The 27726-nt window shown below is 39.7% G+C and overlaps 1 protein-coding gene across 2 annotated transcripts in view; it reads right to left on the bottom strand.

Annotated features, from left to right (window-relative positions):
- The window catches only part of GLG1 (golgi glycoprotein 1), a 152444-nt gene extending 125128 nt beyond the window's left edge, over positions 1–27316 (bottom strand). For both annotated transcript variants that reach the window (XM_032853963.1, XM_032853962.1), the window contains exon 1: positions 26864–27316. In XM_032853963.1, the coding sequence (XP_032709854.1) occupies positions 26864–27304 (441 nt within the window). In that variant the 5' untranslated portion in view covers positions 27305–27316. The remainder of the gene's footprint in view (positions 1–26863) is intronic.
- Between the last annotated feature and the right edge of the window lie 410 nt (positions 27317–27726).

The raw sequence follows: 27726 nt of genomic DNA, 5'->3' as shown, positions 1-27726 counted from the left end.
TGCTCTCTGGGGCCTGGGATCGAGTCCCATATCAGGCTCCCTCCTCAGCTGGGAGTCTGCTTCTCCCTCTCCCTCTGCTTGTGCTGTCTCTCTCTCTCTCTCTCTCAAATGATAAGTAAAAAATCTTAATAGAAAGAAAGAAAGCAAGAAAATAAACGAGCCTAACTGTATTTCAGATGAGCATAACCATAAAGAAGAAAGAAGTATAGAGGAGGGAGAATAACTTGAGGTGCTCACGAACACAGTATTCTGACTATATATCCTCAGTCCAGTAACAAAAAAGAGCTGTAAACAAGTACTGGACTCTAGTAGGTCTGTTTTCTCATAATGCATAGCTTAGCATTCTAAAATTATTTTAACTCTATTACAGGATTCAACAAATAAATAGTTTGAGGATGAGTAAACCATGTTTTCACTGTGATCAATGGAAATTATAAACATGGAAAGGAAGAAAGCTAGAATGAACCCTGTGGTCCTAAAGGCATCCATAAGAATAAAAGTCACTTTTTAACATGTGTGTGTATACATATAGATACGAATAGATGTCTGAGTGTATATACACATATAGTAGATGTACATATGAATGCATTTATGTAAACACACAGAAATACACACACACATACACTTTATATATTTTCTGGCTTTAACTGCTGAAGCAGTAACACTCCAGAAGCAAGGAGTACATCTAGCATCTGGACCTTGGCTTCTAAATACCATTCTCCACTCTAAGGAAAGAGAACTCCTTGGAGAAGTGAGTGACTTGAGGGCTAAGATTAGAAAAGTATAAGAGAGTCTAGGAGACTTCTGGTTTCTGGGCCAATATGTAAAGTGCTTCAAAATCATCACTCTTATCCTTTCTGTTTTTTTTTTTTAAGATTTTATTTATTTGACAGAGAGAGAGAGCACAAGCAAGGGAATGGCAGGCAGAGGGAGAGGGAGAAGCAGGCTCCCCTCTGAGCAGGGACTATATCAGAATTAAAAACTTCTGTGCATCGGGGCGCCTGGGTGGCTCAGTGGGTTAAGCCTCTGCCTGTGGCTCAGGTCATGGTCTCGGGGTCCTGGGAATGAGCCCCACGTTGGGCTCTCTGCTTGACGGAGAGCCTGCTTCTCCCTCTCTCTCTCTGCCTGCCTCTCTGCATACTTGTGATCTCCGTCTGTCAAATAAATAAACTCTTAAAAAAACCCAAAACTTCCATGCATCAAAGTACACAATCAATAGGGTGAAAAAGCAACCTATGGGATAAGTCTGAGAGAAAATATTTGCAAATCATTTAAGTGATAAGAGGTTAGTATCCAGAATATATAACAAACTCCTACAACTCAACAACAAACAACTCAACTAATAATGGGCAAAGTACTTAAATAAACAATTCTCCAAAGAAGGTATACACATGGCCAATAAACACACGAACATGCTTGACAAAACTAATCATTAGGAAATATAAATCAAAACCACAGTAAGGTATCATTTCACATCCATTAGAATGGTTACTATTTTTTTAAATGAAAAAAAGAGGGGCGCCTGGGTGGCTCAGTGGGTTAAAGCCTCTGTCTCCGGCTCAGGTCATGATATCGGAGTCCTAGGATCGAGCCCCGCATCGGGCTCTCTGCTCAGCGGGGAGCCTGCTTCCCTTCCTCTCTCTCTGCCTGCCTCTCTGCTACTTGTGATCCCTGTCTGTCAAATAAATAAATAAATAACCTTTAAAAAATAAATAAATAAAATGAAAAAAAGAAAACAAAGTAACAAGTGTTAGAAAGGGTGTGGATAAACTGGAACTCTGTGCACTGTGGGTAGTAATGTAAAACGGTGGCCACTACTGTGGAAAACAGTATGCCCATTCATCAAAAAATTAAAAAGAAAATTACCATATGATCCATCAATTTGACTTCTGAGTATATATATCCAAAGGAACTGAAAGCAAGGTCTCAGTTATGTATACACACGTTTCTAACAACATAATTCACAACAGCCAAAAGGCAGAAGCAAGACAAGAGGTTCGACAGATGAACGGATGAACAAAATGTGGTCTATACATGCAATGAAACATGATTCAGCCTTAAAAAAATAAATTCTGGTACATGCCAACACATAGAAGAACCTTAAAGATATTAATGCTAAGTGAAATAGGTCAGATGCAAAAGGACAAATATTGTATGATTCCACTTATATGAGGTACTAGAGTAGAAAAATTAAGAAACAGAAAGAATGGTGGTTTCCAGGAGCTGGAGACAGGCAGAATGCAGTTAGTGTTTAACAGGTAGGGAATTTCAGTTAGGGATGACTGAAAGTTCTGAAGATGGATGCTGATGATTGATGGTTTAACAACAATATGAATGTAATTAATCCGTTCTGAACTGACTTAAATAGTTAAATAGTTAAAGTGCTAAATTCTATTGGTATACATTTTATTGCAATAAAAAAAAGAATGGGAAAAAATGGATGGCATAGTTTTAGGTTGTTCTTGAACTTGTACACTGCAGGTATAATACTAAGACAAATAACAGGGGAGGCAGCTGTGGCTCAGTGGGTTAAGCATCAGACCCTTGATTTCGGCTTAGGTCATGATCTCAGGGTTGTGGGATCCAGCCCCACGGCAGGCTATACATTGAGCGTAGAGCCTGCTTAATTCATGTTCTTTATCTCTCTCTCACCCTCTCCCCCTCCCCTGCTCACACACACACTCTCTCTAAAAACAAAAACAAGAACAAAAATAAAAACAAAAAACAGTAGGATAGATGCCACATTTGAAAATAAATTATACAGGGGCGCCTGGGTGGCTCAGTGGGTTAGGCCTCTGCCTTCGGCTCGGGTCATGATCCCAGGGTCCTGGGATCGAGCCCCGCTTCGGGCTCTCTGCTCAGTGGGGAGTCTGCTTCCTCCTCTCTCTCTCTCTGCCTGCCTCTCTGCCTACTTGTGATCTCTGTCAAATAAATAAATAAAATTTAAAAAAAATAAATTATACAAAACAAGATATTCCTTGTTTGCATTAGTGGCAGCAAAACCAAAAATAATTTTCTAACTACCCACAGCCAGTAAAAAGTTACTTTCTTTTTCCATCAAGGATTTATTGAGCATGTAAGAGGCACTGGGCTGGGAATTGGGAATACAACATTACGCTGCAAACAAGCTTATATACGCAGAGCCCAAAAAGTCAGGTCTTTCTACACAGACACAAAATCAGAAAAAGTTCAGGTTTATACAACGCGTTGAAAAAATTCTAGCTATCGCTTCTCGGCCTTTTGGCTAAGATCACACGTGAAAAACTTATAGCTACATCCAGAATGTTCACTCTTGGTAATCCTGATATTTTGCATTCCTAGAGCTAAAATTCTTCTTTACAGTAGCTACTTACGGAGCTTTTCCCAACTGTTCTGGATGGATCTACTACAAAATGGCATTTAGGCCATTCTGATCTACTTTCCTAGAGGTCATCCAGGTTTACTGAACATTATTTGTGGGGCACAAAGCCCCAAGTGTTTGGCCTCACCCCAAAACTACTCTGCAATATTAATCAACATAGTAACAACTTAGCAGCTATTATTTTGGACAACAGAGCTAAACATCTCTATTTACTTTTGCTGAAATTTAACTTCGAATAAAACAGTTCTGAGAAGGAAAAAAAGAAGAAACGCAGAGTAATTTTTACTCTGTGGATGATAGCAACCTGAGACAGCAATTCTCTTGGGAACTGGTAAGATTTGTGAAATTCGTAAGGACTGTAGCCTTTAAGTTCTTCAAAAAAAATTATAAATCATTTTTTATCACCAAACTGATTTGAATCTCCTCCCCTCCTTTCTTCCTTTATGAGCATTTATATTCATTTTCTTCCTTCTCAGCATCTCCAATCTCTCACCTTCTACTGGCTTCTTTTAAACTAAAATAGATTTCCTTAACTTTGAAAAGTCTTTACTTAACTGGAATATCCTCCCTTTCAGCTATTCTCACCTCTTGTCACCACTATCAAACTCCTGAAATAGATTCAAATTTGGGTTCTATAGAAACTGTTCTATCTCAATTATACCAAAAACCATGCCTTTTCTCCGTCATTAACCATAACTATTATTCTATTTACCCTAGTGATAACTATGACATCCTTTCAAATTTCCCTTTCCTTGGCTCCCACAGCTAAAAATTCCCTCCTCAGCTTCCACAATTAAACTCTTCTAAATCTTTTAACTCTCAACCACTCCTTCTGTTCCCTATACTTTCCTCCACAAGCTTCTTTCCAACCCTCAATTGTGAGCATTCCCCAGGCTCAGTCCTTGCAATCATACTCTTCTACTTACACTTTCTTTAAGAGGCCTCAACCACTTTCATACCTCCAACTATAGCCTTTCAAGCTGAATGACTAAAATTTAGAATCAGTTCAAGATTTAGTTCCAAATTTATATCCTTTTACTGGAAACTGCTTGAAACACCTCGCTGTCATTTCAAATTCAACACAAGCTAAGAATTACATATTTCTGGAGGTAGCCTAACAGTTAAATTTTGACTTCTTGTCACCTGGTTAAACTCCACTATTCTTTCAGCTCAATCATCATTTTCTCAGGAAAACATTTCCTGACCCTCTGATTAACCAAATGTCCACATCTCTCTCTTTTATAGCACTTATCATAGCTATAATTTTCGATTTATTTTGTGATGTGTGTGTGTGTATATGTGATTCTTTAATGACTACTTCCTCCACTTGATGGTAAACCTTGCAGGGATCATGTCTTTTCAGAGTGGGAGGTGAAGGGTATGATAACCGCCATATTCCTAGTGTCTATCATTAAGTTTCGGACATGAAGTAAATATTATTCACCCAAAATTTGTCAAATGAACAAAAGCTCCCTAAATTTCTCCTAGGTAATGAGTCTCCATCTCCTACTAGTCCAATACTGCCCAGGTCTTTAATTCACAGTTTACAAAAGCAGTTTACTCAATGAGCTCCTTCAGATTTTCCTTACTTCAATCCATAATGCACATAAGAATAATTTCCTTAATTATTTCACATGCCATTCTCCTATCCAATAATATTCACTGACTTCCTATTTCTCTCAAAAAAAAAAAAAAATCTAAACTTATACAGACATTTCATTAAAGAGCTCAATCTGCCATGAACACTAATGTCAGCTACTCAAGGCAGCCCTTCCCAATGGCCATGGTATTCGAAAAACACTGATTCTTCTCTTTGATTCTCCTTTATTCTTGCTTGCAAACCACCACCAGTAATATTACCTTGGAAATATTACTATTAATTGCATCACAAATGCCTAATATTAATTAACCAAGTCTTGTTGGCTATAGGTTTACAAATCATCTCTTAGGATATATTTCTTAGATGAGAATTATTATTTGTAACATTCTTACTGATCATAGTTTCAGGAAGTTTCATTTTATAAACTTGTCCTTAAGGGGTGACTGGGTGGCTCAGTGGGTTAAAGCCTCTGCCTTCAGCTCAGGTCACAATCCCAGAGTCCTGGGATGGAGCCCCGCATCGGGCTGTCTGCTCAGCGGGGAACCTGCTCTGCCTGCCTCTCTGCCTACTTGTGATCTGTCAAATAAATAAATAAAATCTTAAAAAAAAAAAAAAAAGAATGAGGGATGCCTGGGTGGCTCAGTGGGTTAAAGTCTCTGCCTTCGGCTCAGGTCATGATCCCAGGGTCCTGGGATCAAGCCCCTCATCAGGCTCTCTGCTCAGCGAGGAGCCTGCTTCCCCCTCTTGCTCTGCCTGCCTCTCTGCCTACTTGTGATCTCTGTCAAATAAATAAATAAAATCTTAAAAAAAAAAAAAAAGAATGATATAGTAGCATAAACAAAGACTATGCTTTAAAAATGGTACTTAATATAATCACCTCGGATAAAATCTCAAAGCAAATACAGACAGAGATCTAGGCCCTCAAGCATTATCACAGCAAAAGGCCCCAATCACTAAGTTCTTACCACTGACATAAAAAGCAGGCTATAGAGAGTCTCATCCAAAGTATTAAATCAAATAAATCTAAGTTCACACACAAATATCAAATTAACTGATCATACCTTAATGGGAATACTTCCCTTAAATAATCTAAAAATAATTTTTAAATACTTGTTCATAGGGCACCTGGGTGGCTCAGACATTAAGCATCTGCCTTTGGCTCAGGTCATGATCCCAGGGTCCTGAGATGGAGCCCCGAGTCAGGCTCTAAGCTCCGTGGGAAGCCTGCTCTCCCTCTTCCACTCCCCCTGCTAGTGTTCCCCCTCTCACTGTGTCTCTGTCAAATAAATAAATAAAATCTTTAAAAAAATAAAATATAAAACTACTTGGTCATAAACCATTCCAAACCTTGAAGGAAAGAGCTATAATTCTTCCATGTAATGCTAAATTGACACAAAATAATCTGCCAACTTCCACAGAACATCCTGATCAGTAGTAGAATTCTTTATATCCCACAGAAAGCTTTCTAGTTCAACAAATGCTTTCAGATCTATAACACCTCACTTAACCTTTACTCCTTACAATTGCTCATTTTTATAAAGACACTGAAGCTCACCAAATTGACCAGCACAAAATAATTTAGCATCTACAGTTTTCTGACTCAAAGTTTTAAAAAATATTTATATGATGGTCATATTTAGTTAAAATAAATACTTTCCTTTACTTCATTAATAAATAAAGCATCACTAGCAGAACAGGCATATCAGCCTGAACAACACTTTATAAATTAGGCTGCAAGACATCCCAAATTGGCTATTAAGAGTCCATTTCAATGGCTAACTTTAAGTGTTTGCTCAGCAATTAGTTTGCTGGTGGAAAAATTTAAAACACAAATACAAATAAATACTAAATAATGGGCATCACCACTTTGAATACATGCAAAGTGACCAAATTTTGTTGCAAAAACTATACACACTATTTCTTAAATGATTTGTTTCTGTGCTGATAGCAAACATTCTCCATGGTTGAGTCTGCATTCATTCTCTCGGTTGAAAATTTGATGAATTCTGAAGTGTTACATGGAAAGAAATTAACTATTTTGGGGGGAATATTGGTATTCCAATATTCTAAAAATATAAATATTATACATTATATAAATGAATCTGTTTGCCTCAACAAGCAACATCATTTCACAAGTATTCTAGTTTGTAACCTAACCATGTAATAAAGAAAAAATAAACCAGGACCCAACATTTTAAATGTCCTCCTGGCAAAAAGGAGTCATTACCAACACCAACAGCATTTTAACATATATCCAACCATACTAAATTGACTTAGAAACCTCCAGCTAACAGCCAACTTCTGAATCCAAGAAATATAGGCAATGTACAGCAAGAATAAACCTATGTCTAGACTCTAGCATGTCAACAGAATTAATTTAATCACAAAAGACTGACCTCTCAATCATCCAATGGAGAAGCAAAATAATGGAACTTTTTAAAAAGTAAACTAAACACTTCAAAACGTCAACAACATCCGATACAAACTATTATAACTAAAGTATTAAACAATTATTTTGAGTGATGGAGGATACTGGCTCAGAGTAAGAATTATTCTCCATTTTTGCTATATTCTACTTGCTATGGTTTTTACTTATTTTTTTAAGATTTTTTTTAAGATTTTATTTATTTATTTGAGACAGTGAATGAGCGAGTACACAAGCAGGGGCAGAGGGAGAGGAAGAGGGAGAAGCAGACTAAGCAGGGAGCCATTACCAACTAAGCAGGGAGCCCAGTGTGGGGCTCAATCCCTGAACACCGGGATCATGACCTGAGCTGAAGGCAGACACTTAACCAACTGAGTCACCCAGGAGGCCCCCTAGTTGATATGTTCTTTTTTTTTTTTTTAAGATTTTATTCATTATTTGACAGAAAGAGATCACAAGCAGGCAGAGAGGCAGGCAGAGAGAGAGGAGGAAGCAGGCTCCCTGCTGAGCAGAGAGCCCGATGCGGGGCTCGATCCCAGGACCCTGAGATCATGACCTGAGCCGAAGGCAGCGGCTTAACCCACTGAGCCACCCAGGCGCCCCGAGTTGATATGTTCTAATTAACTTAAAGAATAAATCTATCATTATCTCACTGCAATCTACAAATCACCATCATATGGCATTGTTAAACTCTCATGCATAACAGCAAAAGTTCCAACATCTACCAATGTGGCTTGCCATGCCTTGCTGCAGTGTCTGCCATTCAGGAGAAAGCTCAATTTCCCAACTTTGGTATATGTTAAAGCATCTGGAATTCCTTTTAGGTTATATAAACTGACACTTATAATAAGGGAAAGGACATATCCAAAAACAGGCAACTGTGAAAAAAATTCTTCAGAAACTGAGGAGAAAAGGGGGTGTCTGCGTGGTTGGGTCAGCTGAGCAACGAGCTCTTGGTTTTGGCTCAGGTGGTAATCTCATGGGTCACGGGATCGACCCCTGTGTTGATGATTCTGCTTGAAGATTCTCTCCCTCTGCCCTTCCCCCTCCCCAATCTCTCTCTCTCTCTAATAAAGAAATCTTAAAACAAAACAAACAAAAAACATGAGGAAAAAAGGAAAGTCTAAGAATATTGGCTCACCGGAGCAGAATGAAGCAGACGGTATCAGAAAAGGTACGGGTTTTAAGGTGGAGGTGAGGGGTAGGGAGAGAATGCAGTTGTTTTCTACTAAGATACAAGTTCTATAAGTAGGAGGATGTTTTGTTTTAATAAGCACAATAAAAGTTATGCACTAAAATTGACATGGAATACAATTTTTCACAAAACTTATGTGTTTATTTTTTTAAAAAGGTTTTATTTGAAGATAGAGAGATCACAAGCAGGCAGAGAGGCATGAAGAGAAAGAGAGGGAAACAAGCTCCCTGCCGAGCAGAGAGCCCTACGCAGGGCTCAATCCCAGGACCCCGAGACCATGACCTGAGCCGAAGGCAGACGCATTAACCCACTGAGCCACCCAGGAGCCCCAAAACTTGTGTGTTTAAAACTAACATCTTTACTGATAAAATAAAGACAGTAAAATGTTAATGGTAGAATTTCAGTGATTGAGTATATGTGTCCAATGTATGATTTATTTTCAACGTACAATTTTTTTAAAACTTTTCTGTATGTTTGTAACTTTTCATAATAAAATGGAGGCCAAAACTACATAGCTCTCTTAGAAACAGTAGTGCTTCAACAAGATAACGTACACAAGCACACAGTAGTTGCCCAATAAATGTTACTCTACCTCCTTGTCCTTTTTGAACAACGTAAAAGAATGGGTTACCTCAAAAGTCAACAACTTTAGGTTCTAGCAATACATATGCTGTCAGCAAAGAACAGAACTTAAAAAGCCTTCATCAATAAAGAGGATAAACAAAGTCCTTTTAAAGGCAGGGGCAAATGCAGAAGAAAAGGAGAATCCACTGGCTGCCAGGAAAAGGAGGGAGGAAGGATGGATTAAAAGCCATGGCACCTGGCGCCTGGGTGGCTCAGTTGGTTATGCGGCCAACTCTTGGTTTTGGCTCAGGTCATGATCTTCGGGTCATGGGATTAAGCCCTATGTCAGGCTCCCCACTCAGTGGGGAATCTGCTTGAGGATTCTCTCTCTTTCCCTTACCCTCTGCCCACCTCCAATCACACACTTGCAACGCTCTCTCTAAAATAAATAAAATTTAAAAACAAAACAAAACAAAAAACCCCACATGGCACCAAGAAAGAGAGGAAGAAGGCAAACTGTTGTTCATTAACCTAGGGCTTGGAGCTTAATGACAAGGGACAGGACACAAGATACTGGCCCTCAGCAAGTATTATAAAATTAGAACTGAAATCAATATGTACCGCTGAGACTGCTTTCATACTTTAAATCAAAGAGACTGTAACACAGAAAACTGATCACAAGAAAGAATCTCCCCTTCTCCACATAAAGAAAAACCTGATTATTTATCAACAACATTCACCTTCTTAGAGAAAATGGGAAGGAACACTAACTTCTTAATGTGACAAATCAAAGGCTGGCACATGAATCTGACCTGACTTGCCCAGACAACTGAGATGGAGACTGCTAGCTGTCTGCTACAATTGTGTGCTACCCTTTCACAATGCCAAATGTCCCTGGGAGTGCTTACCCAGTCCCGTGTAGCTAGGTGCTGCACATGAAGAGTTCTCACCAGTGGAATGTGAGCAAGACAGTCAACCGCCTCAGGGCCAGGGCTTTTAAGAGAAGGTGGTTAAAAAGGTGAATTTTATGTTATGTGAATCATATGGAAGGAAGAAACAGAGGGAGGGAAATAAGAATAATAAATACATACACACATACATACGGGCAGGCAGGCAGGGGTTCTGACTTTCCAGTGTGAAAGCACAAGACTCTGAGGCCCTGAGAAGCAAAAGCACAAGACAGGAGGAACCAGGGTCTCCGGATCACCAGAGGCTGATAGTCTCTCACAACTTCTCTTGTGTTAAGCCACTGATATTTTGGGGTTTAATATGGGGAGTTAGTTTTGCCCCAAATAATACATGAACTGAAAGGAAATCTTTATCTTCTAAGTTAGTGAAAGGCTTGGCTCAAACCAGTTCCGGAGAAGTTGACCCCTTGACACACAATGAAATTATACCTGTGGCATTCTTATGCTAAAGCAGTTTTGTCAACAAAGGGCAATAAAGATCTTTTGTTACCTTAATTTTTTTAATGTCAAATAGATAACACTAACTATCTCAAAAAATTTTTTAATAAAAAATATAAAGAATAGGGGCGCCTGGGTGGCTCAGTGGGTTAAAGCCTCTGCCTTCGGCTCAGGTCATGATCCCAGGGTCCTGGGATCGAGCCCCACATCAGGCTCTCTGCTCCGCAAGGAGCCTGCTTCCTCCTCTCTCTCTCTGCCTGCCTCTCTGCCTACTTGTGATCTCTGTCAAGTAAATAAATAAAATCTTTAAAAAAAATATATAAAGAATATAGTGGAAAATTTGCCACCCATTTTTATCCCCCATTATTAGCCTAGTCTCTTCTGTCTCCTTCCAGAGCATTCTAATGCAAATATAAGCAAATAATTTAATAAGAGATGTTAGAGATCTTTCCACACCTGACGTAAACCTTCTTTCCACAGCAATACAATAGCTCATTGTATGAATACACATAATACATTTAATCACTCCCTTATTGAAGGGTGTTGGGTTATTTCCAATTATTTGCTATTACCAAAAAAAAAAAAAAAAGCCTCACTAAAATACTTCCTACACCTTGATCATAGTGTCATATATAAAGTTTCAGAAGTAGGGCTGTTGGGTCAAAAGATATATATATTTCCAATTTTAATAAATGATGATCTCCTTTTCTAACAAATTCTCCCCATTCAATCCCATTTGATAGGTCAGAAGTTAAAATTCAAGCGAAGGCGATTTCTACTACTACATATGAAGAATTAGTTATTACAAGAACTGCCCCCATAGTAATTAACAACTAGACAAAATATATTAAATAATTTTCAGTAGCTGGACAACAGGCAGCATAGGCTTATGATCCCTAAGAGAAGGGAAACAAGGTAAACCTAGAAACTATCCCAACTTAGTCCCTGGAGGAGGCTTCTAGACCGTAGCACAGGATGGGGGAACCCAAACAGAATCTAGTATTCTCCCTGAGTAGAGGAGAGAAACCAGAGTTCAACGGATTCAAGGCGGCTAGAACTTGCAAGACAGAGTACTGGAAAAAAGAGCTACACAAAGAACCCAAGATATCTGCAGAGGGATCCCCCTGAGTGTTGTCTTATCCTATGGGTGTGCGGTGGCAAATGAAACACAAAAGCAAATAGACCAAATAATTCCTGATGCTCACACAAGGCAAGGAGCAGTTTATTCTCACCAGCCTGAAAGGAGAGACCTCATATAACTCAGGACATTGGGTAGACTCCCAGAAGAGTCACTTCTTAGTAGCAGAATTAAATTAGGCTCAGACTACAGGCTGCTCTGGACTTACCCTAACAAAACTTAAAAGCAAGCCTCAAAAGGCTCAAAACTGATCTGCATACAACCTCTGTGCCAGACAAAATCCAACATTCTTTAAAGGAATTCAACAAAATTTAGCACTCAAAGATGTAAAATGGATGGTGGCCAATATCAAATAAAAAATTGCCACACATGTAGAGGCACCTGGGTGGCTCAGTTGGTTAAGCACCAGACTCTTGGTTTTGGCTGGGGTTATGATCTAGGGGGTCATGAGCTTGAGGCCCACTCAGTGGGGACTCTGCTTCTCTTCCTCTCTCTACTCATGTGAGCACACACTTTCTTTCTCTAAGATAAATAAATCTTAAAAAAAAAAAAATTACTACACATGCAAAGAAATAGGAATGTGACCACAAGAAGAAAAATTAGTCATTAGAAAAAGACCAAGAAACTGATGACTGATGGAATTAGCAGATGAGAACCTTAAAATAGTTATTATAAATACACTCAAGACTGTAAAGAAAAGGAGGGAAAAAGTCTATGAAGAAAGCAATACCTGGCTGGCTCTGACTCCTGATCTCAACACTGTGTGCAGAAATTACTTAAAGTCTTTTTGGGGAAAAAAAAAAAAAAAAACAACTGTAGAGGAAAACATGCACTTAGTAATATAAAAGACCCAAATCAAACTTCTACAGATGAAAAATAAAATATCAAAAATTTTAAAAAATACACTGGATGGCTTTAATAGCAGACCGAAAGTCACAGAAGAAAGATCAATGAACCTAAAGACACAGCAATAGTAATTATCCACAATGAAACTGAGTGGGGAAAGAAAACCACTGTCAGTGGGGAGGAGAGGATGAAGAACATCTCTTCAAGACTTGAGACAATAGGGGCACCTGGGCACCTGGGTGGCTCAGTGGGTTAAAGCCTCTGCCTTCAGTTCAGGTCATGATCCCAGCATCCTCTGATCGAGCCCCGCATCCGCATCCGCATCCGGCTCTCTGCTCAGCAGGGAGCCTGCTTTCCCCCACCTCTCTCTGCCTGCCTCTCTGCCTACTTGTGATCTCTATCTGATAAATAAATAAAATCTTTAAACAAACAAAAAAAAGACTTGAGACAATAGCAAGCAATTTAACCTATGTAAAACTAGAGCCCAGGAAGAGTAGGGACAGAAAAACTACTTGAAGAAACAACAGGCACATAGTATATGTTCAAATATTTGTTGACAGATTGAAATAAAAATGGGAAAGATTATAAAAAAAAACAAAATAAAAATATGTATATGTATATAAATGTAAAAGTTATCAGAAAAGTAATGTGGTAACACAGAAAGAGGCTTTATATTTAAAAAGATTTGGATTGGAATCTAAGTTTTTTTTTTTTTTTAAGATTTTATTTACTTATTTGACAGACAGACAACACAAGCAGGCAGACAGGCAGGCAGAGAGAGGGGGAAGCAGGCTCCCCCCAGAGCAGAGAGCCCAATGCAGAGCTCGATCCCAGGACCCTGAGATCATGACCTGAGCCAAAGGCAGAGGCTTAATCCACTGAGCCACCCAGGTGCCCCAAGCTCTTTTTAATATTTATGTGATTTAGGCAAATCACAATCCAGCTAATTCCTTTTTTATATGTAAAATTTGTAAAATCTGTAAAATTTCTACTCTATCTATTGTATACTTTATCAAGAGATACAAATAACATAAAAAAGGGTTCCATAAATCACATATTGGATAGCAACTTACTTGACTCAGATTAATTAAATATTTAGAGAGAAGACTGTTAGGCCAATACTCATTTTTTAAAAAACAACTGTAAAAAAAAAAAACAAAAAACAACAAGTGTATTTGGGTAAGGTCCTTTTTGATATTTGCACCTGGTTCCACATTTCCACTACTGTAAGAGTTAAGGAAGTTTTTTGGAACACATTATTTTATATGAAACAAAACCTTCAAGTCACCTTTTTTATGCCAGACAATCTTATTAATTAACCCATACAGTAAGTGCTCAGTAAATATTTTACAAATGATGAGCAAAAGTATAAGATAATCTAGAATGATTCTCTTCTTTTGGTCCTGGGGGCAGATAAACCCAATAAAAAGCTCAGGGAAAAAAAAATTTAGGAAGACTCCCAAGGTGAAGCTCTCCACTAAAATGACAAGTTTATCCTATCTCCTCACTCTTAACTGTAGATTTCAAGATGATACAAAAAAGCAAACAATGGAATTGCTGCAAATGCAGATATCATTTACTCAAAATCTTAACTATTAGGTTGAACCATATGAAATTGCTGGTTTTGTAAGTCAAATAGGCCCAAATACTGGTCACTCTTACAGTTTAATCTAATAAAAACAATGAAGCCAGAAAACCATGCCTAAAGAAGAGTTGGAGTGGCAGAGGGCCACTGGGTTATGCAAAGGGAAAGATACTGAACAACATGCAGGCGCAGAAAATTCCTGAATCACTGAATATAAAATCTTTACCAACAAATACTATTCACATTAAAAAAAAAAACTCTGTAAAAAAAAAAAAAACAACAACTCTGTAAACTCACAAGCTGTAAGGTGGTGCTCTCTGGAAGCCTCTAACACTTCACCACAAACAGGGAGGGCGGGGATATGGGACACCAGGATGTTGTAGGAGCTGGCAAGAGCCAGAGAAGGAGGCAGAGATCATGGCACTAAAGAACATAAATCTGTCTCCAGAAGAAGGAGGGAACCACACCAATCTCTTCTGATTTCTGTTTTCACTGTTCTAATTTCTCCTATTTTAGACCCATTTTCAAAGGTGGAAATCAATATACAATAGTATAATTTCTTGAAACTTCTTATAATAATAAAGCAACAACAACAACCAGCCACACCAAAAACTTTTATCTATACACATGGCAAACAAGGAGGTCCTAATAAATCTAATCAGTTCTAACAGTCTGAGACTGTGGAGTTTTAAACTATTCAAAACTAACTCTGCTGCCTAATTACCTCAGAAGGAAGGCCTGCATACTGAAAATATTTTGCACTATCCTTAAGGTATGATTAATTTATGTATTGATTTTTTAATATAGATTGTTTCATACGCCAGAGAACGTTCCAACCTTAGCAATATCAAGTCCTAACATATTCCTTTCTCTATGAAAAGGTGCCAATCTTTAGGAAAATTCCAGTGATTTTTATATTTATCTGGTTTTATAAAAGGCAAAAAGAATCAATGCCTTCTTTTTCTCAGCTAATAAAAAGCTATGTTCTTAGTCATTCCATTCTACAGAGGGAGGATCTGCATTAAGTAATGCTGTCTTCAGAATACAAGAACTAATTCTTTTCCTCTTCTATTTAAGAACGGGACTTTCCTTTGTCTGATAGGGAGTATATTCCAAATTTAGGCATCATTTAGGCCAAGAGAACTAAAGAACATTTGGCAGAACTGAATTCCTTTACCCAGAGAATCACTCCTTTGCACTCCATAATCTCAAAGTGCATACATTTTCAATATTCATTAAAAACTATAAATGTGGGACGCCTGGGTGGCTCAGTTGGTTAAGCAGCTGCCTTCGGCTCAGGTCATGATCCCAGCGTCCTGGGATCGAGTCCCGCATCGGGCTCCTTGCTCGGCAGGGAGCCGGCTTCTCCCTCTGCCTCTGCCTGCCATTCTGTCTGCCTGTGCTTGCTCTCTCTCTCTCTCTCTCTCTCACTAAAAAAAAAAAAAAAAAAAAAAAAAAAAAAAAAAACAACAACAAAACTATAAATGTTCTCGTGGCACCTGGCTGGCTCAGTCAGAAGAGCATCTGACTACTGATGTCAGGGGTTGTGAGTTCAAGCCCCACACTGGGTGTAAAGATTACTTAAAGAATAAATAAATAAAATCCTGAAAGAAAACTTAAAAAAAAAGACAATAAATGTTCTTTTCTTTTTAATTAACATATAAGGGCTATAAATGTTCTTGATCTTACTCTTCAAGTAAGTTCAACTGAAGTTTTCATTAAGGAGCCTACCTAGGAAGTATTATATAAAAGGTGTGGCACGTTACATTCATTTCACATTTCTCTTAACACAGTGAACACAAAACCTTATCTTGAATCATTTCCTCTGAAACAACAAAGAGAAAGGGAAGAGAAAGACCGTTTATGGGCAAATGCAATTTGATGCATGGTCTACATATTTAAAAATTTTTTATTCTCACCATAACCCTGTAGGAGTGGGTTTATCTGTTTTGTAGAAAATTATCTGTTTTATAGACAATTGAAGGTTGTCTATTAATTTGTCCAAGGTCACAATAAGTGATAAATGATTTGGGATTTGAATCCAAGACTGTGGTTCTGATTTTTACTGCTTACGTTAAATAGGTGTGCTCAGTAGATGGTACTAATTAACAGAAGGCAGATATGCTCAGGATTAAAACCCTCCATTACATCCCCTTCTCCCTCCTTGAAGCTTCTGTCCACTTCAACTGCTTATCACATTACACAGCTGATTTGGACAGTGCAGGAACTTGGGAATTCTGTTGACTTTCAGGCTCTTTCTAGTATACACTTAAGTTACAAAAGAAACCTTCCCAGATACCTTCTGTATCTTTCTTTAAACATTATTTTTTTTTCTTTCCTTCTTTGTTGTTGTTACTTTGCATCTGAATTGATTTATAGCTTGTATGCACATTCTCCTGGTTAATTTTTCCCCCACATAATTTCAATTCACTGTTTCTCTTACTTATCATTCTAAATATATATCACATTTGTTATTTTTAAGGAACACAGAAACCATTTAAGAGTTTGTTCCATTTTACAAGTGTACAGATCCAGGAATTCAAGTTAGCACTCACTTTCACTATGACTCCTCCCCCTACAAAGAGTGACACATGTTATTCGCGTCTTCATTAGAAGGTACTATAAATACTATGCATTCAATCTAACATAATTTTCTAATTTCAGTAAAGTTGTTACAGCTAAATGAAAGTAGATGTCCGGTTCTCTTAATTCATTGTTTTTAGATTCCAGTCCACACTTCTTGTTCCTCCACACTCTATTTTAATGCAGATACAAGAGTTAGCACTGGCACAGTTCTGAGGGCCATCATTTGAGATTCCTTCCTACGTTTCCAATTTCTGTAATTCAACCAAATAAAGATGAACCACTTACTGACTTCCAGTTTTATGAGTACTGCTCTTCTCAAGTTGAAGGAGCGCCCCTTACAACTCATAAATTAGGCATGGGGATGGTGCCAGATTAGGAGGCATTTTAAGGTAGCTAAATTAAGAAATTCATGATACAGGGGCACCTGGCTAGCTCAGCCAGTAGAGCATGCAACTCTTGATCTCAGGGTGGTAGATTCAAGCCCCACACTGGGTGCAGGGATTACTGAAAAATAAAACCTTTAAAAAAAAAAAAGAATCTTATGATATTAACAATAAACTCTTTAAGAAGAATGAAAAGTACCGACAAGCTTTTTTCTGATATTCCCAACCACTTCCTCTAGCATGTGCCCTAGCATTTAACTTTTCCCTTCTTTTACAGTACTTACTATTTTATAACATATTAATTCTTTATTTTTTTTAAAGATTTTATTTATTACTTGACAAAGAGAACACACACAAAAGCAGGGGGAGCGGGAGAGGGATAGGTAGGCTCCCCACCAGGCAGGGAATCCAACCCGGGGCTCAATCCCAGGACCCCGAGACCAGGATCCAAGCCAAAGGCAGCCCCTTAACCAACTGAGCCAGTCAGGCACCCCTATAGTAATAATTTTTAGTAAAGATATCTTTTTCTTCTTCCAGTTCAGCACTGTCCATTAGAAATCAAATGGGGGCACCTGGGTGGCTCAGTCGTTAAGCATCTGCCTTCCGCTCAGGTCATGATCCCAGGGTCCTGGGATCAAGTCCTACATTAGGCTCCCTGCTCTGCAGGAAGCCGGCTTCTCCCTCTCCCTCTGCCACTCCCTCTCCCCCTGGTTGTGTTCCCTCTCTCACTGTCTCTCTCTGTCAAATATATAAATAAAATCTTAAAAAAAAAAATCAAATGTAAACCACATCTATTATTTATGTTTTCTAATAGTCATAATAAAAAATAAGTAAAATTGATTGTAATAATGTATTTAACCCCATATATCCAAAATATTGCCATTTAAATGTGTAATCAATACAAAAAATTAATGCGGTATCTTACATTTGTTTTTTTGTACTAAGCCTTTAAAATCAAGTGTGTCTTTTACACTTACAGCACAACCCCATTCACACTTCATGCTTCAAATGCTCAAAAGCTACACTGAGCTGGTGACTACCACACTGGGCTGTACTACAGGGATGGAAGAGGAATGAGCTATTTCATAGCTGGACAGACTTGCTTTCAAATCTAATTCCACCACTTACGGGCCCTAAGGCAGTTTCCTCATTAAATAATAATAATAATGATACATCTCTGATAGGATTAAATGAGACAGAATGCCTAGAAAACATCCGGTCCCTTAGCACGGGGCACACAGAAAGCCTTCAAAATGCTAACTATTATCATGCATTTATATCCTCTAACACTAAGCACAGTGTCTTACATATGGTAGGTATCCAATAAATGTTTGCTGAAGGAAGAAAAATTAATTTGCATGACATCCTATAAGCCATTTAATTGCTTATTTTTCAAATATATAAGTATCTTATATAAACAGGTGAAGGTTTTTTGTTTTGTTTTTGGATTGTTGCTGACTAAATTGGTTTTGGACACATTAGGAAAAGTGTACAGAAGAGAAATGTACCATTTCATCCTTTGGATTGTTCAAGTATTTTCATTTTCTTCCAAAGAACAATGAATTATTAAGCAACTATACACTATTAAGCACTCTATTAAGAGACTTCTTAGAGAAGTATTTCTCATCAATAACAGTGGAATTTTACAGGTAACTCCCAATTATCTGCAAGGATATTTTTGTCTCAGGTTGAAAACATATACCATTTCTGGGCTTTATTTTTATTTTTTTTTAATTTTATTTATTTGACAGAGACAGAGAGAGATCACAAGCAGGCAGAGAGGCAGGCAGAGAGAGAGGGGGAAGCAGGCTCCCTGCTAAGCAGAGAGCCCAATGCAGGGCTTGATCCCAGGACCCTTAAGAGATCATGACCTAAGCCGAAGGCAGAGGCTTAACCCACTGAGCCACCCAGGTACCCCCATTTCTGGGCTTTATTTGGAGAACGAGCCAGTGGTACATCTAAGACCCTTTATAATCTGGACTCTGAAAAAATTCTCAAACTCTATTTTAGTCAGTACAACCCCCTAAATTTCTTAAAGTATCTCCCCTTTTCACCTGTGCTTTTAATTTTTCATTCTCTTTTACATAACTGTATTCTTACATATCACAGAATCACAAAGTATCAGAGCTAGAAGGATCTGAAGAGATAACCCAGTCTTGGTATTTTCCAAAGCAGGTACCACAGAAAGTAAGAAAGATAATTTCAGATGGTGTTAGTATTATATAATTTAATGGCCATATATTTTGTTTAATGTATATTAGAAAATATAAGTAGCACATCAAACTCAAGAATTCATGTGTATCTTCACTTATGACATGGTTCGATAGTCACAACTTAAGGGAGAAAAAACTTTTTTTTAAGATTTTATTTATTTGACAGAGAAAGAGGGATCACAAGTAGGCAGAGAGGCAGGCAGAGAGAGAAGGGGAAGCAGGCTCCCTGCTGAGCAGAGAGCCCCATGCAGGGCTCCATCGCAGGACCCTGAGATCGTGACCTGAGCCAAAGGCAGAGGCTTAACCCACTGAGCCCCAAGGGAGAAAAAACTTTTAAGCTAAGAGTAGCAGAACTGGATTCTACTCAAGTCTAAATCCTAATTTTGTCCTCTTTTCATTGCCCTAAACAATTTACTGTCTGTATGGCACCAACAGATTAACACTCTCATGTCATAACTGTTTCTTGATCACAATCTCATTTATCAAACCAACTGTAAGCAATGGTGTTCTTAAAGCACTAGTGTTCCTTCATAATAAAGGATCAATAATGCCTTGATTTTGTGGTTAGATTGCTTCTAACCACTGAGAGTTAGCATTGGAGGAAATTCCACATGGGCTCAAACAAAACAATCATAACGTATCTTAATGCCAAACAATGTCTGGATTAATTGCCTTTTGCATTATTCACATCACTATTTCCTCCCATGAATGAATAAGGAATCAGGAGATGCTATACCTATAAATCCTAAAAACTATACAAAATATACATAGAATATAGGAAAGTTATACAGGTTAAATAACAGGAATCTTACTGGGTGCCTGGGTGGTGCAGTGGGGTAAGTATCCAACTCTTGGTTTCAGCTCAGTCAGGTCATGAGATCAAACCCCATGCCCAGGCTCTGTATTCAGAGCAAAGTCAGCTTAAGACTCTCTCTCCCTTGGAGCGCCTGGGTGGCTCAGGGGGTTAAGCCTCTGCCTTCGGCTCAGGTCATGATCTCAGGTCCCCACATCTGGCTCTCTGCTCAGCAGGGAGCCTGCTTCCCCCTCCCTCTCTGACTGCCCCTCTGCCTACTTGTGATCTCTCTCTCTCTCTCTGTCAAATAAATAAATAAATAAAATCTTTAAAAAAAAGACTCTCCCTTTGCTCCTTCCTCCTGCCCACTCACACACATGCTCTCTCTCCCTCTAATAAATAAACCTTTAAAAAAAATAACAGGGATCTTAGAAATTATACTATTACCGAAATCTCTCATTAAATACGTGAGGAAACCAGAACTCAAAGTAGTGAAAAGACTTGCCCACAGTCATATGGTTAGTTAATGGCAGTGCCAGCTCTAGTCCTAGTTCACTCTTTGTGCTGCTCCACGGATTCAACACAAACAGTAGGGAAATAATATATAAATTCTTCCATCATATACTAGTACAAATCCTGCCTCAGGTAAGATGGGATTTGAAAATCTTTTCATTAAGCAGAAATTCTGCTCATGATGGGCTCAAACTAGAAATTAAATTAGATTTGTCTAATAATGCTGCTCTGTCTACCTGAGAAATCTACAATATTCAAGTGCATAGGAGTTGTAGCTACCCAATTGTTCTCAGTAGTAAAGAAAAGAGGATTCTAATTCCAGGCAACTCTTCTCATTTTTTGTATCCATTTCTGAACCCCTGGCATTCTCAACAGTCACATGCCAATTTCCCTAGCTGAAACCATCCATGGTAGATTGCAAAGTGTCTGACTTTGAAATCAAAGAGAACTTACTGACTACAACTTAGGACATAACATCAGACAAATTACTTCATCTCTCTGAGCCTGTTTCAACTAAGATAACAGGACATTCACCTCACAGGACTATCAAAAATATTAAATGAGGAATGCCTGGGTGGCTCAGTGGGTTAAACCTCTGCCTTAGGCTCAGGTCATGGTCTCAGAGTCCTGGGTTGGAGCCCCGCATCGGGCTCTCTGCTCAGCAGGGAGCCTGGTTCCCCCCCACTCTCTGCCTGCCTCTCTACCTACTTGTGATCTCTGTCAAATAAATAAATAAAATCTTTTGAAAAAAAATTACATAAGATAATATAGAGAGTGCAAAACATGATCTTAGGATACTGTTAAATTAAAGGTTAAGAAGAGAGCAGAAGCACCTGGCTAGCTCAGTTGACAAAGTGTGAGACTCTTGATCTTGGGGTTGTAAGTTCCAGCCTTCATGTTGGATACAGAAATTACTGAAAAATAAAAATCTTCAAAAATAAAAGAATTCTTTTAAAGAATAGAGTAATAAAAATGTTCATCTGTGAGTCTGAAAGGGTTTATAGGGTGCCTGGGTGGCTCAGTTGTTGGCCATCTGCCTTCAGCTCAGGTCATGATCCCAGGGTCCTGGGACGGAACCCCACATCGGGCTACCTGCTCAGTGGGAAGCTTGCTTCTCTCTCTCCCACTCCCCCTGCTTGTGTTCCCTCTCTCGCTATCTCTCTCTCTGTCAAATAAAGGAATAAAATCTTAAAAAAAAAAAAAAAAAAAGAAAGAAACTGGATTTATAGTTTGTAATGTTTAAATGTTAATCCTGTTTGATACATAAAATAGTACATCTTAAATATCTACATTGTTTTATTTTTTTTAAGTCCTTATCAAAGATATACATCAAAGTAGTTAGAAAGTGAAATGGAAAAAAAAAAAAAGAAAGCAAGTGAAATGACATGTGTCTGGGACTTGCTTTAAAATATGCCAGTCTCCCAAGTCCTATGCCAAATGAACAAAAAAATATAGAGGCAGCTGAAGCTGGGTGATACATACAGAGAGAATCACCATACTATTTGACTTCTGTGCATACTTGAAATTTTCCATATTAGAAAGTTTTATGTTTTAAAACCCAACAAGAACAGGGGCACCTGGCTGGCTCAGTCATTAAGCATCTGCCTTTGGCTCAGGTCATGATCCTAGGGTCCCAGGATCAAGCCTCTGCAAGGAGCTCCCTGCTCAATGGGGAGCCTGCTTCTCCCTCTCTTCCCCACTCTTGCTCTCTCTCGCTATCTGTCTCCCTCTCAAATAAATAAAATCTTAAGTAAATATGTTAAAAAAAATAAAATCTAGCAAAAACAGATTTTTTAAAAAGCCCTAAGAAAAACTGCACATCATTAATAAATTCCTCCCAAGAAAACAATGTCTCCATCCAAACTTCTAAACACATGATAATACCAGTCATTTCAGTCAAAAATACGTAAGTATTTTAAAATTACTCTCAACATAAAACGTGTTTTATTCTGGGGTGCCTGGGTGGCTCAGTCATTAAGGGTCTACCTTCAGGTCAGGTCATGATCTCAGCGTCCTGAGATCGAGCCCTGCATCAGGCTCCCTGCTTGGTGGGAAGCCTGCTTCTCTCTCCCACTCCTCCTGCTTGTGTTCCCTCTCTTGCTGTCTCTGTGTCAATAAATAAATCTTTAAAAAAAAAAAAAAAAAAAGGCATGTCTTATCTCTTAATACATTAACTACTAACTACATAGCAGTACTTTCTCTTTCTTTGGTATTATTATTCCTCCACCTGCTAAAATAGCCCAGGATATATTTTTCCTTTTTCCCCTTTATGGATTCTATTTATTTATTTTTAAAGATTTTATTTATTTGACAGTGAGAGAGCATGAGCAGGGTGAGCAGCTGGCAGAGGGAGAAGCAGGCTCCCTGGTGAGCAGGGAGCCCTACGAAGGGCTCCATCCCAGGACCCTGGAATCATGACCTGAGCCGCTTAACCGAGTGAGCCACTCGGGTGCCCAGACCTTTATACATTCTTGTTATATTTTTTATGACTAGCACTACTTCTAGTTTTCTATGTATATACATGTGTGTAACCTGACATACATGTACACATGTATATACACAACACATGTAACACGCACATGTAACCAGGTCTACTATCCCATCATTACTACTATTATATCTACTATTTAACAGTGGACCCACTGGGTATACTTGACCTTTTAAAAAGCATGACTCATCTGAAAGGGTTCAAAAAAAAAATCCCTCTCATGACACACAACCTCCAAAATAGCACCCAAAGTGTCTGAGGGAAAGCTGTGAACTATAGTCCATGTTCAGGTTTACTGTAGTTACAGATTTTAATTTGTTGGCATATGATATGATACGTCAGACAAACTGAAATTATCAGTTGTAATTATTTAAAGGTAGCCATAAATACCTTCAAATAAAGTTTCTAAGTGAACTACTACATAACTTTGAGCACTACAGTAGAGACAATCTTAAAATATTTGAGCTCAAGACTTAATCTAGGGGCGCCTGGGTGGCTCAGTGGGTTAAGCCACTGCCTTCAGCTCAGGTCATGATCTCGGGGTCCTGGGATGGAGCCCCGCATCGGGCTCTCTGCTCAGCAGGGAGCCTGCTTCTCTCTCTCTCTCTATCTCTCTGCCTTCCTCTCCATCTACTTGTGATCTCTCTCTGTCAAATAAATAAATAAAATCTTAAAAAAAAAAAAAAGAAGTGTGTAAAAAAAAAAAAAAAAAAGACTTAATCTAACACGGGGAACCTGGGTGGCTCAGTTGCCTCAGCATCTGCCTTAGGCTCGGATTGTGATCCTGGGGTCCTGGGATCGAGCCCTGAATGGGGCTCTCTGCTCGGCGGGGAGCCTGCTTCTCCCTCTCCCACTGTCTGCTGCTCACTCTTCTCGTGCTCTCTCTCTCTGTGTCAAATAAACAAAATCTTTAAAACAAAACAAAAAAAATAAATAAACCTTAAAAAAAAAAAGACTTAACCTAACACTATATACCCCACGTTGTTTCAAAATAAAGATGTTTACTACCATTTAAACACTCACATGCTTTGCCTCTCCATAATTCTAATAGCAAGTACACAGAGAACAGCCTTCTCCAAATTAGTATCCAAAGGGATAAAGAAGGAAACAAAAAAACAAAGAAAACCCAAAGGGATATAGAAGCAGATTATATCAAAGTCCCTATCAAACAGTACTACTTACCAAAAAACAAATGCAAAACATGTTCCATAATTTCACTTTAAATGTGCTGAGGCAGTTTCTTTCTTTAATTCAGGTATGTTCTTTCAAACACATAAATCAGATTTAACTAATTCTCAAACTAAGTGGATTTAAATGTTCTTTTGCTGTCTTTAGAGAAAAAAAAGTTTAAAAACAGCTCCACTTGGGGCACCTGGGTGACTCAGATGGTTAAGCATCTGCCTTAGCTCAGGTCATGATCCCAGGGTCCTGAGATCAAGCCCCGCATAGGGCTCCCTGCTCAGCGTGAAGCCTGCTTCTCCTTCTTCCACTCCCCCTGCTTGTGTTCCCTCTCTCACTGTATCTCTCTCTGTATATATCAAATAAATAAATAAAATATTAAAAAACAAACAAACAAACAAAAACAGCTCCACCTCCAGAAGCTTGGTAGGCTCAGTCCCTACAGCATGCAACTCTTGACTTGAGGGTTGCGAGTTCAAGCCCCCATTGGGTATGGAGCCCACTTACAAATTTAAAAAAAAAGAAAGAAAATAAAATAGTTCCACCTCCCGAAGACTATACACAGTAGTTCATGGTACTCTTTTTTCAACTTTTATGTATATAAAATTAGAGGAAAATTAACTAAACTGTAAATTTGGAAAGCTCTGGTCCCCAAAATACCCCCCACCTCCAATTTACATAATACGTTTTCTTCCTGTGGAGTATAAAACTGACTTCATTAGTATATTTATCCTCAATCTGTTGGCAATATTTATTGAGTCTCAGTACTCAATTAGGTACTCTGGAAAGTTACAAAGGAAATATAGGACCTAGTAACTATGTTCAAAGAATTTAAACACCCATCTCCATAAAGGAGAAAAAAATGTAGTTACTGAAACAGTATCCTTGCTGAGAATCTTACAATCAAATGTGGAGCAGGGACTCCATTTTCAAGCCAGTTTCCTTGCACTAAGTAATCCAAGACAGTACCCACAAAATTAAACAGACTCCAAAAGTGATCAAATCTGTTATTTATGGATTACATATGCTGCTACACACTTCTACTGCATGACAAAGGAAGCCTGCTTCTGTAAGTGGAGGTTTCCAAATGTTCCTAAGCACACAAAGAGACATGTACTCCGAGCATGGGCCACTTTTTGCCACTTTGCCTAATAACATCCTACTTCTGCCACAAACCACTAACAAAGTGTTTGATCACCAATATTAGGGTCTTACTCTGAGGGAACATCGATTATATATCCTCAAATACCAAATAGAAAATTCCAAAAAGCCTGACAGTTAAGAATCTCAGCTGTATCTACTAGAGAAGTAGCTGAAAAATAAAGAGTAACAGTGAATCCTCCTAGTCTCTCAAACTGTAGATGAGAAGTCATCTGCGGTCCCACATTTCTGTTGGCTCAGGAAATTTCCTTTCTGTCTTCAGATTCTGTATGTCTCTTCCCCTTGTGAATTCTCTGTATAGAATACTAGAGCAGGCATCACAGTGGATGGGAGGGCGAGTGGAGTGGGGGAAATATTGCCAAGACTAGCAATTTTCTACAAACCAGTGATCTTCCCATGGTCATGAACATCTTAGGCAATCCTGATGATACAATTTCCCAAACAAAACTGTATCAAGCAGCAGTTTCATTCTATTTGTTAACCTTTAGGTCTAATTCTATACACCTAACCTTAAACAAACAAACAAAACAAACAAAAAAACCCCACAACCCTACCAGAGTTGCTCCCAAACTTTGAGAATTGTCAATTAAGTCCGCAGCATTAAATCTAGAGAAGACATGTCAGTTAACTGACTCACATTATAGAATATCAAATCTAGATTTCATTAAAAGGTACTACTAAAATCATATTCAGACGTCAGAAAGGCAAGATCCCACAACCCAATCACAAATACTGTATAGGTATTACAGCTTCGACTGCTGTCCCAACTTTTCAAGCTTTGGGACTCTATTTACTTGGGGTAATAGCTTGAGATTCACTACGAACTGATCAAAATAAATGAAGGGGGGGGAGGACATATATCAGTTTCAACACCGTATTTGATAATAGGAATTTGCTAAATTACAAAAGAACGGGGTAGAGACGGTGAATTCGGTATTGACTACAATACACATCAGAACAGAACCTGAGTTACCTAAACAAACGTTATCTACTGCCAATAAACAGATCATTTCTTAACAGCTTAAGTACGCCAACCATTTTTTCATGTTTAAAAGGGCTGCTACGAACTGTCCAAGTCGAAACAAATAACCAAATTCTAAGCAGGTCTTCGGCGAGGAGCCACTGTGCTTAGAGCATCACACAAAAGACCGGAGCAAACATAAACACGCTCTGGGCCTTCGCAGACAGCGGCCAGGAGCCAGGGTCTGAATCCCAGACCCCCGCACCAAGGAGGGAAGGAGGGGGGTGGGGTGGGGTCCTCTTCTCGGAATGCGCTGGGGAGCTAGTTAGAAACGGGGAGGGAACGAGCGAGCGCAGTACAGAGGAAGAGAGAGAAGCAGCGGACCGGCGTCAGCGGCTTCCAAGGCCGGCAACACCCTCCGGCCCGCACCAGGCCTGGCCCTCCCGGCCCCGTCCCGCCTCCTCACCTCCCTCACGTCCTGCAGGCACTCGAGCACCGCCAGGTTGTTGCTCCAGGTGTGCTTGGGGCACACACGGGTCACGTCCTCCCTGCACGACTCTTCCTCTGCCAGCTTCCAGCCCCCGCCAGCCCCGCCGGGCCCCGCTCCGCCCCGCCGGGCCGGAGGCCCACCCGCCGGGAAAGGCGGCTGCGGCGGCTGAGGCGGTTGCTGCGGCTGCTGCTGCTGGTGCTGGAGCTGAGATGACTGAGGCAGCTGGAGCAGCGGCTGACCTGCCGGCCCGCCGCCTCCATTCTGCCCTACAAAGGACGGAAAGTTGGCCCCGGGGCCCTGGCCCTGGCTGTGGCCGCCCTGGCCCGGGACTTTCTGGGCCCCGGCCGCCGCGAGCAGCAGCAGCTGCAGCGCCGCCGACAAGCGGAACATCCTCCGTACACGTCCACACGCCGCCATCTTGGGTCCGCGGCGAGCTCGACGCACCCGCCGGCGCCGCGTATTTAAATGAGGGGGTGGGGCCCGGTAGGGCCCGGCCCGAGCCCCTCCCCGGCCGGCGCAGACCGGCCAGCCGGGAGCGGAGCCCTGGAGGAGGCTGCGCTTGAAGCGGCCCACGCCCTGGGTCCCGGAGGCTCTTTGCCGGGGGAATTGCTGGAGCTCCTTAAAAAGCCTGGGCTGGACGGCTTTACCTCATTCCCCTGGTTGTCGTCACAGAAAAATAAAGAGGAATCGGTATTGCCACAACCAAGATGGCTGGTAGAGTATGTCGCCTGTTCAGTGACTGGGGGGAAAAAATAAAAACAAAAAACTTTGTAGAGGTGAACTGTACACGACCAGGGTATTCCGAAATCTAAGAGCCTCTTCTTGCATCTCTTCCTGCT

This window comes from Lontra canadensis, unplaced genomic scaffold (genome assembly GCF_010015895.1).
Source record: "Lontra canadensis isolate GAN:19392208 unplaced genomic scaffold, GSC_riverotter_1.0 scaffold8, whole genome shotgun sequence".
Lineage (NCBI taxonomy): Eukaryota > Metazoa > Chordata > Mammalia > Carnivora > Mustelidae > Lontra > Lontra canadensis.
The sequence above is the reverse complement of the archived record's forward strand: the minus strand, read 5'-3'. Positions and strand labels throughout refer to the sequence as shown.